Source organism: Juglans microcarpa x Juglans regia, chromosome 4S (assembly GCF_004785595.1).
Source record: "Juglans microcarpa x Juglans regia isolate MS1-56 chromosome 4S, Jm3101_v1.0, whole genome shotgun sequence".
Lineage (NCBI taxonomy): Eukaryota > Viridiplantae > Streptophyta > Magnoliopsida > Fagales > Juglandaceae > Juglans > Juglans microcarpa x Juglans regia.
The window spans coordinates 10252967-10269873 of record NC_054601.1 but is presented as its reverse complement, the minus strand read 5'-3'; the positions used below and the strand labels follow the sequence as shown (position 1 = coordinate 10269873).

The 16907-nt window shown below is 34.4% G+C and overlaps 1 protein-coding gene and 1 long non-coding RNA gene across 2 annotated transcripts; both read right to left on the bottom strand.

Annotated features, from left to right (window-relative positions):
* Positions 1-8467: 8467 nt before the first annotated feature.
* Positions 8468-8814, bottom strand: LOC121263419. The gene is made up of 2 exons (XR_005940258.1): positions 8714-8814; positions 8468-8657 (listed from the first exon to the last, which is right to left on the bottom strand). It is a non-coding gene; the product is annotated as an uncharacterized LOC121263419 (long non-coding RNA).
* A 1435-nt stretch (positions 8815-10249) lies between these two features.
* LOC121262026 (putative UPF0481 protein At3g02645) lies at positions 10250-11775 on the bottom strand. The gene is made up of 2 exons (XM_041164463.1): positions 10722-11775; positions 10250-10590 (listed from the first exon to the last, which is right to left on the bottom strand). The coding sequence occupies exons 1-2, from the start codon at positions 11773-11775 to the stop codon at positions 10250-10252; spliced, it is 1395 nt and encodes a 464-aa protein (XP_041020397.1).
* Positions 11776-16907: the final 5132 nt, after the last annotated feature.

Genomic DNA, 16907 nt, shown 5'->3' with positions numbered 1-16907 from the left:
ACAATTTATGTTTCATTATTATTCCATTTGCATGAACTCGAAGATCAGATATGAAAATAGATTGCAATCTTGATGTAGCCATCAACCTGAGAAAGCAAGTTAAGTTAGGTTCACTTTGCACCATCAGCAACAATGGAATCAAAACTGAAATCATTCATGAGAATAGGCACCATTAGCAACAATAGAATAGGTAGAAGACCTTTTCATTACAGAGGTTGATTTAACAAAATACAATTTACAAACATGGTTTCCACTTTCAACCATTTTTGCACAAGCTGTTTCTACTAAAAAATTACATAATCCATACAACGTGCTTCTTACATTACATTTATCCGAAATAAGCAAACACTATTACAAAGGTGATAATCCAGTACAAACACAATAACTTTCGCTTTTCTTTTTTTAGATTCTTTGCTATCTATCACTTTTTCGTCCCTTTTTCGAACGGCATACTCGCGTTGTAATACATCATCTCACGTCTTCCAGGCCTTATTCTCTTTTAATAACATGTTCTCCTTTAGCAATTGCAATATATCCGCCCATACGAAGAATTCACACCTCGCATCTCCTTGCACACATTACGAACTCCCAAATTAATATGATAAAAATTACACCCCGCAACAACAAATCGATTAGTTTAATATGACAAACATAAAGCTGCTTTTACCGTATTATACTTGGGGCAGGCAAAAAATCTCCTTTCAGGATTTTTCTTAGTATAGGACGTCTTTAGTGGCGTTTTCAAACCACACCAACAAGTTGGTGACTCCAACACAAAATCATTAACTAAAGATGATGATTGAGAAGATGCCATGCGTGATTTTGAAAAGAAGAAAGACAACTTCAAACACAACAGTCTATCTCATTTATAGAATTGAATACATAGTAATGTTGCCTAGTGAATGTCCGATTAACTAAGACCATTATCAAATTTAAACATAACTAGATTTCAAGTAACCCAACACTAGCAGCTCATTATCATGCCAATCTTTTAGTTCACTAAAAAAATCTTTAGCATCTCAATCTTTATTAACCATTAATTTGTATATGGTATTTAGTATATACAGACTTCAAATGTGCAAGTTAACCTAACAATGTATCATTCCATCAATCTATTTATGACAATAACGACATGCTTCCTTTAAAGGATACAATACTTATAAAGTTACAATAGTTAATGATGTAGTTAGTGATGGTAAATGTATATCTAAGTACACAATAGTGGTAGGAAGGGTGAGGTCAGATTCCATTTTTACTATCTGATATGGCAAATAAAATCAGACTAAACAAACAGAAATTAGTGTTCCCAAATGGATAAAGATGCCAATAAGAATATAGATTTGGATCAGCCAGGTAGCTTATTTATAAAGAAAAGAAGATATTCAAGTGGCAGGGGTTAGTTCTCAGATAATATTGACCATTCGGTTCACTCATGACTAAACCAGAGAGAGAGAGAGAGGGCATTTGCATCAATAGGGTTTTGGCTCTGTATGCATTAGAAACCTTTTCATTTAGTGGAAGATTGCATTTCAAACTACATCCATTTTCTCTCTTTTGATTCCCACCACATACATATAGCAAGAGTTTTGATCTCATTAGGTGACCCTAAGTTGAGTGTCCAAGACCGTAGTCCTCTCCATGTTTATAAATAAATCTACCAAAACTTGACCAGATTTCATGTATATATAAATGCTTGAAAACTTATCAGTAATTAGCTGATTGAATAATAAAAGTAAACCAGATTGACAGTAGTCGAACTGCACTTGATTTTCATCCGCAACCCACTTTAGTGCAAGCTTATCCTATTCCTTTACATCATAGGTTACAGATGCTTCACCCAATGCAATTAAATTAAAGTACCCAAACCAAGATTAGAAAAATCACTACAATCACCCAAAAATTAACACATACCCAAGATTAAAAAAAGAATAACATACAATTATACTTCAATCATTGTCACCAACTGATATCTATCTACCTTTTTAAATAGTTTCATATGCCAACCACATAAATAGACATATATTTAAAATGTGCCCCTTAATAAATTTGGTTAAAGAGACAAAATTTAAGAAGAAGAGTTTTACTCATCTCATTTCTAGGCTGCTTTCACTGCAATAGCAAAAACTTTGACATTACTAGTCAAACCAGGGGGTTTAACTAATAATAGAAAGCCATATAGTCTAATTTTCTATTAACTAGTGTGAATAAAGTACAACCACATGCATGGTCTATTTCAAAGTAATCAAACCCAACCTAGGTAAGTGAAGAGAACATGCATTCTATTCTAATAAGCGTTGGAAATATTGGGTGTATTCTATCCTAGCTAGTTTTAGTTTATTATTGAAGGTGGAAATAACTGATTTTGGTTGTACATTTCAAACAAAATCAGCTTCATAGTGGGAAAGACCCACCATCAACTTCTATAATAGCCTAGGTTTAATTTTCTGGTTTTGCTTTGAATGGTTGTAATAGTTTAGATTATTTTTCTATAACTGAACTCAATTTACAGTTTTTGCATTGAAGATCTAATAGTTTGAAAGAAAATATATATATATATATATATTTATATATATATATAGAAGAAGAAGAAGAAGAAGAAGAAGATGTCAAGGAAGGATGTATAGGTTAGGTTAGGTGCACCTTGAATGTTTCAAGCTACTTCGAGTTTTGTACGCACTGTTTTCTTCATCATCGCCCCAAGTGAGAAATAAAAACAAGTATGGGGAGATCCATCGTTTCTACCATGACAAGGGAGAACCAAAGTAATGCCATCCACACACAGTTTTGAACAAACCCGACTAGAGTCCCATAGTGATGCACCATCCATCGCCTACATTCGTGATTCAAAGCAATATAAGTCCAGTACAACACATATATATCTATATACATGACCAAAATCAAGATATACAACATACCCAAGAGGTTACATTGCACCACCCTCCACTAAAATCTGATTCGTTTTAGCTTTAACTATTTCCACCTTCAATAATAAACTAACACCAGCCAGGATAGAATGCAACCTCCAATCTCTAGCTAATACTAGATATGCATCATCCAGAAACAACCCCATTAATTTCTAACAAAATACTATTAATTTATAACTCATATAACTAAACCCTAGAGGAAAAAAGAGATGCTGTAAATACAGAGAGAGAAAAAAAAAAAAAAGAAATGTGTGACTAGACCCTAGAATCATAGAGAAAAAATGTGTGATACATGGAAAAACATGAAGAAGATTATTTACAAGAAACGATACATTACCCATCCCGTAGATCTGAGGCTTCACGTCGGTGGATTGAGGGTTTCAATCTGAGTGTGTCGAACTCGCAGAGAAGAAGAAGAAACCTTAGAGAAGAAAAAATCCTTTTTTAAATGAAGAAGAAGAAGAAATCTCATAAGAGAAGAAGAAGAAGAAGAAGAAGAAGAAGAAATTGTTAGGATCACCTGCGAACTTGAAATCGCAGTGCAAAGGAACTCTGGGAATCACAGTGCAGAGGAGCTCGGGGGTGTGGGGGAGAATAAGGAAGGAAATGGGAAGGGAGAAGAGGAAGAAAGAAACAGGGAGGGAGGAAGAAAGCATTACGTGGGGGGGGGGGGGGGGGGGGGAGACGAAATGAATTTTCAAAATGTGTTGCAAATCTCCCAAGACGACGCACGCAGTGACACGTAATGTGTGCAATTTGGATGCAGCAAACAGTGGCTGCACCTAAGATTTTTTCCAATCATGCATGCAGATGATCTGATCTCAGAAATGTCCACCCAGAACTTAAAAACCCTCTGGGATTTACCAACGGCTAATTTATTTAAAGTATCGTCGTCCATTTGAAAGATACTGTGCATGGATATATAGCTAGCGTTGATTCTCACATGCATTTTGATCACTCCCTGGTCACGATTTTCTCTTCAGATTATTCTACATTTGTTTTGACATTGGGTGATGCTATCTGCAGTCACGAAATGGTCAAATAATTGTGGGTGTGGAAGTAGATCATCATGTGGAAATTGTTCAGCCTGTACTAGTTTTGAAAGCCAAAAGGCCATCAACTCTAATGGTATAAGGCATGTGGTGCAACTTCAGTGTCAGAGATGAAGGAGTACTTTATAATATGCACAACCATTTTGTGTGGAAAGGAAATGAAATGCCATGATGATTAGGCTCGAAGAATATAACAAATCATTCCCAATAATAATCAAATACATTAGTAATAAAATAGTAGTGAACTGTTTATGAATTATAATGAACGAGCTGAAAATAGATAAATGTTTTAGCTATAAAAAAATTTCATAAAAATAAACTCACAATTTAACGTGACGTTATATGTTAAATTATAAAATTATTTTTATTATAAAATAAATCTTATATTAATATAAATTATATTAATTTATAAATTTATTTTTATAAAATCTATTTATAATTGGAAGTTTTTTATTTTTTTAAGTACGTTAGAGAATTATATATAAAGATACAAATGATGAAACATCATGAAAGTTTGAAGAACGTGTGCATATTTAATAAGCATAGGGAAAATGCTAGGACCACCGTTGTTAGACACCGTTTTTGTGTCTCTTGATGTGTGCACTTTACTGTGACATTTCTTTCCTTTTTTTATTCATTTGCATCCGTGCCCATGTCTCTCTATTCCCCTTCGCACATTTTGTTTTCTCCAAACCAGTGCTGCCCCCGATTGACTGATCCCAAACCCCGACCGTCACAAGAGACCCATCTCCGACCGGCACAAGAGTCCCCTCTTCGTATGGGGGCTGCGCAGGAAGCTTCGTAATTTATTTATTACATTAATTCATTACTATCATGCTGAAAACTACATTCTTTATGTTGTCCAGTTCCAAGAGAAAGCCAAAGTTTTTAAATAAAAATATGAAAATCTTCAAGACTTGAAAAGGAATACATCTGTTTTTACTTTGTTTATTTTTTCTCGTATTCTTCTCCTGTCAACCAGAATTCATCCACTGGTGTATAAAATATTGGTTCCAATCAAAGACTCAGCATATCTATAATATCTCTTAAGAAGGGCCGATGGCCTTTGGTTTGAAGTCTTCTATTTTCAATTTGTATTTTCTACAAGTTTCTATCATCTTCTTGTTTTGTTGTTGTTGATTTGTATTCATTAGTATTTTAATCATCATCTGCAGTTTGTTGCATTTACAGGTGCTTCTGCTTTCATTCTTGTTGTCCAATGGTTTGTTTCTTTTGGCTTATGTCTCGTGGTTCATCATTGTTGTGGTTGGAGGATAAACATAAAAGGAAAAAGATCGCACTGTTCACAAAGAATTGATCTTGTACTGGGTTTGGGGGCAGTCAATTGGGGGTAGGACTGGTTTGGGGAAAATGAAATGGGTGCAGAGGGGAATAGAGCTGGGCACGGGCGCGGGAAGCAAATGAATAAAAAAAGAAAAGAACTGCTTTAGTAGAGTGCACACGTCAAGCGGGACTCAACAACGTGTCTAACAATGGTGACTGTAGCATTACCCTAAGCATAAACCACTACCAAAAGTACAGATTTCGAATCTTTTGAGGCCCTAGTCCATTTCTTGGAACTACACCTGCCACTTTTACTTAGTCTAATTGTAGAAAGAAACTCATCATTCTTAAATACTACATATAATATATAATTTTTTATTTTTATTTTTTCTTTTATTAAATATATATTATATAAATGATGAGTAAAAGAATTAAATAAGATTAAGAAGAATAAAACAAAATAAATATTAAATATTAAATATTAAATAAATATAATATGTAGTGTGTAGAAATAATAAATAACAAAGCAGAAATTGACGAAATTTCTTACTATTCTTTCTTTTGATCTAAATAGTTTTTACAATTTGAAAAAAAAAAAAAAAAAACACAAGTATCATTGCATCTCACTGTATTAAATATTCCATGCAAATCCCACCGCATGCTAAGATAAGAGTCCCATATTGTGTCTATATCTCTATCTAAATTATATTTGAATTAATAAAATTAAAGAAAATCTCAATCTCTTTCAAAACTATCTGTCACAACTGATTCTCATTAAAAGAAAATGCTAATCATCATCTAGATCTTATTAACCCCAATCCTAACCCCAATTTTTTGAGATATTTTAATCTTATCTTATTTCATCTTAATATCCAAACACCATAAATATAAATACAAATATTTTTTAATTTCAAATTTTTAACTTTTTTATCTAGACATTATCTAGTAATTATAAATTTTTCAAACTTCCAAACAAAATACAAAAAATAATTCAACATTTTCAAATCCAAAACAAAAATAATATTAAAAATTTATATTCTAACAATATTCGAACTTTATAATATTTTTATTCAATTTTTTTTTCTCTTTTTCCAACACTTCACATAACATTTTAACTAAAACCATTTCATTATTATTTACAAACCATCTCACTACTATTCACAAACCTCATCTTATCTCAACTCACTATTCAAACTAGCCCTAAATGTGTTTATATATTAACTACTTGAATTGTCACCACTTAAATATTCCACCTAGTAAGAATAATTTGGGATGAAAAAATTTAAGACAAAAAAGCATTTCTCTTTCTTTTTTTATTCATTTTTTTTTCTAAGTAAACATATCATATATGAATTAAAGAATTATAGGATACAAGGTTTGATGGGGTGGAAGCCCCTATAATCTTTACAAAGCAAACAGATACAACACGAGAGAGAGAGAGAGCAAAAAATTTGGCTCCACCCATTTTCTGTAAGGGGAAGTTGTTTGAAACGGTTTTTACATAATTTGATAAACAGACTATAAAACTACGGCTAGAAGTCGCAATGAAGAATTATGTGCTACATTTTGTTGGCCTGGACTGACTGAATGAGACTTTCATGATCATTTTAACTTGAACATTGGTTAGAAAAAAGGGGAAGATATGATAGTAGCAACCTGGAACTGTGTCGAATCACTGGCAAAAGATCGTCACTGGCTGTGGCAGTGTGTGCAGCTCATGCACCACACTAAGAGTAAAATTATAGGTCAGATCTAGAAGATCCGATGCCACTGTTCCCAAGGCTATTGCACGTGGCGGCATTAGGCTCTCCAAGGCATGGTGGCACGCGCGTGTAACATAAAAAATAGAACGTACTAAATGTAAATACTAACAAATAATAATCTTCTTGTTAATTTTAGATGATGTGCATATTTAGAGGTATACGATGATAGTGAATCTATAGCAGTCGTAACGTTCAGATAAACAGCAGAACAGATCATCAATTGCACCACAATGAATCTCTTAAAACATGAAAACGAGGTAAGATGTGTATTTATAAATCTATTTTAGAAATTTTATACATTACTTATTTATATGTTTCCATCATAACAGGATCGACTTCCATATTTTTAAAATATAGCAGGTCAAATTTCAACTAAAGAATGGATGATCCTGTTGGACGCACAGATAAATGAATATAGCCAATTGTGCCAAAACAAGCTGAATGTACTATTTGTTGATGCCGTTCCCGAGACAATAAGTTGAATATTTTAAATATCTCATTTCAAATTTATCGCTCTTGTAATATATATTTTAAAAATATATGTACATAGTTATGACTTAGTTCTTGTAAATGATTGTATTATACTTATAAATATTATGCAGATCGTGTATATAATGTGTTATAAACAGGAAAATTTTTTTAAAAATATAGACAAATTTCTGTCCATTTATAGTTAAAAATTTGAAACATAATAAAATTGGTCAACTGATCGCACATTACCCTTACTTTTATATATATATATATATATATATATATATATATTAAAAGAAATATGCTCGGGAGCTCATTTACTTTATAATCAAAATCGATCCAATAACTTTTTTTGTTTGTTGATGACGTGGCGGCAGTGAGTTTACATTACCACAATCATTTAATAAATATGAATTGTTAAATTGGAGGCTCCAAACACTACAAAAAATAAAATAAAAATAAACTCGGGATGATATTCTGGCGCAGAAAATAGCTTGATTTTAAAAGATCCATGTATTAAATAATAATGATCTAGCCCAAGCCCAATAAAAAGGACCTATTAAGTGAATCCAAGACAAAAGTCCACAATCAACTGGAGAAGGCCTGAGCTTACCAAATGCATTCTCAGTAAGATTGCAGAAGGATCACTTCTCGTTCTCCTGATCAAAAGACCCAAATTGCCCCGGGTCAGACATAGCACAAATTGGAACCTTGATGATCTGGATACCCAAAAGAGCAAATACTTTGACTGAAAAAATAATATGAAAAATGCTACTTGCAAGCACATGATGTAAACAGCTTGCAATCGGCGTAGCCACGCTAGTGTTTTTATTTTTCCTTCTCTCTTAATTCTCTCTTAAGGGAGTGAAGGCGAACTCAAGGTCTCACTCCTCAGTCTCCTCTAACCTCTCCCCCCGCCCCCTCCTCTCCGTCTCGATTGAAATGGCTGCTACAGTTACGTCAGTCTTCAAGGCCTTGTCAATGGCCGACTCATCTTGCGTAACCACCTTTCCCTCACTCTTTACCACCACCACAAAAAACCCATATTGGATTCTCTGTGTACCCTCCAAACCTATCAAGCTCAACCTCTCGTGCTCTCACTCTTCACTCTTTTCCCCATGTCTCTCCCTCAAAAACAATACCCAATCTTCCTCCATAGCTACCTTTAGCCCAGACCTCAAACAAGACCCAATCTTCCTCCATCTTCCTCCATAGCTACCTTTGTAGCCCAGACCTCAAACAACACCATCACCATTGACACCGAGGACCGTGTTTCAGGTTGGGAAGCTGAGGGAGAGGATTCGGTCATGGAGGGCGTTGAAGCGGAGGTAGAGAGTAGTGATGATGGGATTTTTAAGGAGATAGAAGAACATGTAGACTAGTTTGTAGAATCTCCAGAAGAAGCAAAACTTTTTGTTGGAAATTTGCCTTATGACGTTGATAGTCAAAAATTGGTTATGCTTTTCGAGCAGGTCAGGATGGTGGAGATTGCCGAAGTTATTTACAATAGGGAGACTGATCAGAGTTGTGGGTTTGGGTTTATGACGTTGAGTACTGTTGAAGAAGCTGAAAAGAGAGAAGTCTTATTTTTCTTTTTTTACATTTTTATTTTTTTTATTACACGTCACATCCTGATTACCTGCCGCTTGCACGCCCCGCTTGTATCCAGCAAAACTGAAATAATATTAGTGTTATACCTATAAAAAAAAAAAATTCATAAATATATAAATTTATAACTTGACATAACTTCATCGATCTCCTTTACAATATAAATAGTTTTATAATGTAATGTACAACATCAAACCACGTATATTTCATAAGATTTATATATAGTCAAAGCATTTATTTTGAAATAAAAATCCCTTAGGAGGATAAATCAATGATAGTAATCCTCCAACCCATTGATCATCCATCATAAGATGGCGCTATAATATTCCTTAGAAGAATTCAACATAAAAACTTTTTGCTATATAGTTTCACCTAATCAAAATATGATTTATTACTATTTTTTTTAAATATTTAAATATGCATATGTTTAAATAGAATGATAAAAATAAATAATCACATATTAATTAAATAAAAATACTGTTTGGTAGAAGATTTCCTCGTAATCTGTCTCTTCCCCTTAAATAGTCTCCTCGCTTTAAAAAATAATAAAAAAAATGCACTCGAATGAATATGCAAGGGACCCACATACTCATACTCGCACGCTCTCGTACTGTTTTGAACTTTTTCTTACGGTTGCCTTGAGTTCAGGATGCTATTACCATCATGTTCTCTTTTCTTCCTTTTTAGTTTAAAACACCATCTTGTTTGTTATAAAAAGAAATTCTTAATTTCCTCGCACTTATTGAGTGCTCGAGCAAGGAAAGGAATTTCCTCCGAAATTTTATTTGCCCTAGTTCCCCTTATTCTATTTTATAGGAAATTTCACGTACGCCGCCATGCAGAATGTTTTCAGGGGTTGAATATATATTTGATAAACTGAATTTTCAAAATGAAATATGACACGAAATTGTTTATTAAAGAATGCATTAACATTGATTACATTAAAGAATTATGTATCAAAGAATATACTTACAATTGATTAACGTATATATAGTGCTGTCGATGTCAATAAATTATAAAATCGTATGGCAAGAAAAAGTGCGAATGTTCACAAGGCTCATTTAGAGCAAGTGTATGTAGAACAGGCTGTTTGCACCACGGATAGCAATATTAGAATATTCGCTCCCAAAAAGGTTAGACATGGCCATCAAGAAAAGATATAATTCTTCATGTTTAGGTTCATGCTCACTTTCCAACTCTTCGAATAATAAGTATTCGCGCTTTCAATGGCCTTGTCAAGAACTGGAACTTTCGTTACCCTCACAGACTTCGTCATCCCATTCCAAAGTGTTGCCACTTCTACATCACTTTTGAGGCAGTTCAAGATGATCCCTGCGTTACGAAGAATCCTCACATCCTCCTCTGTATCAATTATTCCATTCATCAACTCTGTATAACGTGTAAAAGCCATCACCTCAGGCGCAATACATGCCTCGTAGGCCACGAGGTTCCTTAGCACCACCTCGGAGTTATCATCTAAGTGAATAACTGGAAGGTAAAATGAGCCAGAAGACTTGTCAAATTTTATACTTCTCAATCCACCCTTTGTTGGACGAAATTTTACACCAATTTTATGAAGCTTAGTCACACTTGGGATTGCAATCTCTTCGACTAAAGACTTTCGTCTTTCCCGTCGTCATGACTAGATGGGATTTCCAAATTCTCAGCCACGTTCTCTGCAGTCGATATTAGGTCGGTTATAGCAGTAGCACTCTTGCTTCCTCGATTCGCAAAAGTCGAGATTATTGTGAATGGTATTGAGAGTATGAGTGTGACTACTTTCGACTTGAAAATTCTGTTAAGGAGGAGGAGTGGGGTAAAATAAATATACCACAGCGATTTCAAGATTAATTTCCAGGCTTTTCTAGACCAACCAATCTCTTTATCCTCTTCTGGCTTTTCCTGCTCACAATCAGTTGAAAGTTGCAAGTTTGGCGCAATTACCATGTAGTATAGAAGATCTAGCAAATGGGCTCTCGCGAAACATTCTTCCCTGAAATTTTGTTGATCATTAACATACTTGATGGGTGATAGATCTTTGCAGAAACCCAACAGCATGTCGGCTAATACTTCGTCACGATCTTCGTAATAATAAAATGCGTGGTGGACTTCTTTAAGCAAAAAGAGAGGGATCTGATTTTCCAGCATGATGATATCCCTGAGTATTGCATGGTCATGTGTGGTTTTCTTCCTAGCGTAGTCGATCCACTGCGCCATTTTAGAAGATATTCGCAAAAATGAGCCTCGGTTTGTTATGGAAGAATAGGTTTGGAGGCACTCCAATATGAAGGCAGAATCAATGGCAAATATCCATGCGAGTGTTTCTGGGTCAAACACCAAGAATCGATGGTAGCAAGCTCGAATGATGCAATCACTTTCCACAATGCGGTTAACCAAATCACGAAATTTGATTTCTTTGATGTGCTTTTGCACTCTCATAGCTGAAGCAAGCTTGGAGTGCTCCATTTCCAAGAGTTCAAGCCGCCGGTGGTGGTATGGGCCGAGGGCTACAAGCTGTGGCGTGTATGCTTCTGGTTTGATAGACATTAGGATTTTGGGTACGCTGAAGATGCTAGTGGGAACTGGTTCATCGTCCTCTTCGAGGCGTTCTTCTAGGGCTCGACTTATATGTATGACCCATTCGTGGTCATGGGTAAGTTTTGGTGGTTCCATTGCTTTTCACGCGTAGGATATGTTCTCCTTTGGAAAATGGAGAGGGTGAAGGCTTGGAGTAATCTGCTTTGAAGATTGCGAGGAAACAGAAACGCCCTTTTATAAAGGATTGGATCGGGAGTTTTAAGAGTAGAGTACAAGTTAAGAATTAATTTATGCATCTCGTTTTGTACTTATCATTTCAGTAGATTTCCACGTGCGAATCAACTTTGTTATTTATCATTCTCATTTATTTTTCTAGAATTGTAATTGGGCCAAGTCGAGCCGGTCTTTGACTTGTCGAGCTTGGTTCGACTCAAAATACTCGAGCTTGAACTCGATATTTTTTTTATTCTTTATTCGAGTTCGACTCGATAAGTTAAACTCTCAATTCGAGCTCGAGCTTGAAGTCGACCCACAAACGAGTTCAAATCGAGTCGAGCTTGAACTATTTATTTTTTTATTTTTTGAATAAGATTTAATAAATAATAAATTAAATAAAAAATAAAAGATTTAATATTAATTTATACAACTAACAAGTAAAACCTCTATTGAATTATAAAATTTTGAAAAATTTATAAATAATTAATATCTAACTAGTTGATATTTATTCAAAATAATAATATATTATATGTATACATATATTTTTAATGCATACACTTAATATGATAGCATATATCTATTTTATATATAATTTTCACATACTAGTATATAAAATTATTAAATTTTATCAACTAATTATTATGCAAATTATAAAATATACCTATGAAGTATATTCACAATATAGACATAAGTAATTAGATTACATAATATATTTAATTATAAAAGTGGTATGCTTATATTATTAGCTAATACACATATATATATGTATACATATGTAGGTGTATATATATATTTATCAATATATGAATGACTTTTAATTTAGTCGACTCAAGCCTAAACGAGCAGGCTTTAATGAGTCTTAACCGAGCCGAGTCGAGTTTTATCGGGTATGTGACATTTACAAATTGAGCGGATATTTACTTTCACAAACGAACTTTTTTTTTTCACGAATCGAGTTCGATTCGAGTTTAATCGAGCAAGTACCGACCCGGTTATCGAAGAGAAAGATTCACAACCCTACTAATCACACATCACATTTTTTTTTTTAATTTTTTAATTTTATTCTTCTTAAAATTAATAAATTCTTCTATTTATCATATATATATATATCATATATTTGATAAAATAATTTGATAAAAAGAAAAAAATAAGAAAAAATAAAAAAAGAGTATGATGTGAGTTGTGTACATGGGATGGGATATATGATGAATATACTTTTTCCATAATACTAATAGTCAATCGCTGGATCAAATCAAACGTGATGAATCGGTGGTCCTTATCTGGTACGTTGATTTAGACAAGACGACCGCCATATTTATTTCAAAGTCAACCTCAATATCCGAGCCTCTGTTAATTTCCAAGTTACGAAGATCTTGCATGCCACTGCATAATAAAAATTCTATATTTATCATCACCAACCATTACACGTTCTTTTTTTTTTTCTTTTTTTTTTCTCTCTCTTATAAAATATGTGTTATATAAATAATGAATAAAAAAATTTAATAAATTTAAAAAAAATAAAACAAAAATGAAATTTTAAAAACTAAAAAATAAAAAGAAATATGATATGTAATGTATAGAATGATGAGTAACATAACCACTACATAATAATTGCCTACTGCCTATTTTGTGCAATATATAAGAGGTGGTTTTCAAATCAACATTTTTTTTATTTGGAGAATCGGTGACGCTATTAGGTGCACTTGAATATATATATATATATATATATATTATATATTATGTTCCATGTAGCATTTTACTTGTATGTTTATTTTCCTACAACATTTTGTTAATTATAAGAAAAATTACTTGAATTCGAACAGCTTGACAGGCGTGTACACTAGAATCGTGATAGTCGGCCATTTGGTATAAATTGGTATTTCATGTCTTTGACGCCAGAGTTCGAGTAAGGACATTAAGTAAAATCATTTGTGATAGTAAAATTTGACTTTTAGATTATGAAATGGGCTTTGGACAAATTGAATATTTTGAAGGTGAGCACTGTGGTGCTCAAGATAGTAGTTATGGTTCAAACCGAATATTTTACAGTGAAAATGGGCTCCTATGATTACACTCAGAGAGATTTTCTATGCTGGTTGTCCCGCCTCTCATTTTTTTAAAAAAAAAAAAAACCCGTGTTTATCATAATTAGCTTGGTCGTGTTCATGCACGTTTTCGTTTTGGCAATTAGCTGCATGTAATGTCCTCGTTACCAGAATATTGCCGTAACTCTCTTTTGTTCATCGATCGAGAATTATTCAAGATGATATTGTTGTCAGAAGCTACGTACGTACGTACGTGCATGTCAGAGGAACGGGGGAAGGGTTTGATCGTTATCTGGTGGGTTTATAGATGTATAAATACGAATAGTACTCCTAGGTTACTGTGTTTGAACATATCATTTGTATATGGTACACATTCACGATCGCATGCATCTTATTATATTAGGCAAGCACGCACATTATGAAAAAAATAGAGTCGTGATTTTAGAATAGATATCTTTAAGTTCAAAATCAGTCTCTCATGGCTCGAAATTGACCTAGATGATCGAATATGATCATTTATTGAAAGGGTTTATAATTATATATATATGTCTACCAAAAAGTGGTTACACCTCGAGATATAAATGCACGTGTCATACAATTCTTGATCGCGTCGTTATTATTGTATTAATTAGTACCAGAACTTGAGCAACTGTTCAAATAATATCTTGGAATATTATTGCGTTGAACGGCATTTGTGGTTAATATTAAGCCAATTGAATCAATCAGTTTTCCAACCCCCATGAGATATTCCAAGTCTACTTGCATTTTGAAAATGACAACCTTACGTATTCCAAGAAATATCGTGTTTCCTAATTAATGAGATTGGTGGAAAAAAAATCTCTTTTGTGGAAAAAAAAATCTTGTTTTGTGAAAAAAATGCTGTTTCCACAAATTTTATCTTTGGAAGTTTGTGGGATATAAGTCGCCACAAAAAATATTATATACCACAAAAACTCTTAACTCATGAGAAATACATGTGTTTCTCTACGGCGCATTCCGTGGCAAGAGCTTGCCACTACTCGTGGCAAAAGCCAATTTAATTTCTTTACAACTCGCGGTAATAAATCCATTTCTATGAGAGAATCTGGGTATTAGTATTATCTACTAATATCATTGATGGGAAAATTGTTGTAAAAAACGTTTTTTAATCATGTTGGCTGATCTTTTCCCTGTCGAGTTTTTGGTGGGAAATGCTGATCAATTGCCATGCACAGTTCTTGTGGAAAATATTCTTAGCATGAGAGTGGTTTGCTTTTTCCCCACAAACACATCATTCCGGGAAAATATTTAATTTCCATGAATTCTATCTTTAGGAAATAGTTTTACCTTAGGAAACCGATTTTATTCCCAAAAATCTATGCTCATAGGAAATAGTTATTTTACATGGAGGAATCTTGTAGCAAATAGGGTTGTTTGGGACATTTCGCAACAATTTGTATGCTAGCTTTTCATAAAGGGTTGTTTGATACCTAGGTGAGATATATGGCAAATATACTACAAAATACACTCACAGCCATATAACATAATTTATATATCAATATTTACAACATTCACGCATGTTTCACTGTTCATTGAAGGCAATGAAAATACATTGATGTTTACTGAGTGGGAAGGACAAGAGGGTCATCAAGCATGATTATGCATACTATTTTATAACCCATATAACAACTATAGCTCTACATATACAACTTGGCTCCAAATTAAATCTCCTAATAGCTTCATTCACATTCATGTATTAGACAGCTCAACCTGATCTGTCCAGATGATCAATTTCTACGATAGCCTCTACATCCACACATTTCAGAGGGCTGATAACGACATAAAAAAATAGCACAAACATTAAAAATGAGTCTATTTTTATCACAAATAATTGGCATCGTCACAAATAATCGTTGCAAATAATCCATCGCAAATATGGTCTTATATATAATTTTTTCTTTTACGTACCTAACTTATGATTATTATTCTTCTTCTAGCTAGCTACATATATATAGGTATTTTAGGCGGCAGACACATACTAATTCGCCCACTTATTAGAGTTATATATATATATATATATATATATATATAAACGCGAATGATGGAGTAACAATGTTTTCGTCGACACTTTTTTTTCCATTTTGCCCTTGCTTCTATTCTCAAATTTCCATTTTGCCCCTAGTTTCTCCAGCGCGTGAGCCCCTCCTCCCCTCTCCCCCGTCTATTTCTTCGTCTCTTGTAATGTGTTGCCACACGCAGGCATGGCTGACACGGCCCAACCAATTCTCTTCCCTTTCGTCCGGCATCATTCTCCTTCCAATCTCAGCCTCTCTCATGCCGTCGTTAACCGCCATGAGGGAATCCAAACCCTCGCCCGTCCGTTTCTTCGTCCCCTCCAGTACGCTGCCGTACGCGGGCATGGCCAACACCAACCCGTCCATTCTCTTCCCCTTCGGCAGGTGTCCTTCCGCTTCCAATCTCAGCCCCTCTCGTGCCGCCATTAATTGCCACGAGGGAATCCAAGCTGTAGCCCTTTTTCGTTCTAGTGCCATCGTTGACCACCATCTCTTCACCACACCACCATCGACCCTCCAGACACCTAAATGACCCAACCTCAACTCCGATCCGCCACCGTTGAAGCCCCTCTAGCTCATTTTCCTATTTTGGTATTTTGGCCTCCAACTCCCGCCCACGCCACCACCCGCGGCCAACCACCACCACCACTTGTTTCACCAACACCTTTAAGCGCTTCTCTAGCCATTCCAAATATTAGATTGTTCCTATTCAAAATTTGGCATTTTGACACCCACAACCATAGTCCAAAATACACTATTATATTGTTGTGCCGCCACCTCTTGCACCTCCTTGATCATTCGAAAATTATATTTCATCACTGTAAGTAGTTTTCCAAAGAATTTTGTGAGATTTGAATATATTTTTGCACTAACAAATTTTCTGTAGTTTGGTTAGTTGTACTGAACTTTGACTCCTAGAAGTATGGGGGTCGGTTGGATGTGAGAATATGTT

What these genes read in the sequence shown, in the direction of transcription:
- LOC121262026 (XM_041164463.1), bottom strand. Translation starts at nt 11,775, where the DNA reads ATGGAACCACCAAAACTTACCCATGACCACGAATGGGTCATACATATA. An exon ending in TGACGACGGGAAAGACGAAA is followed by an intron (nt 10,591 to 10,721) that starts GTCTTTAGTCGA and finishes TTTACCTTCCAG; the next exon opens with TTATTCACTTAGATGATAAC.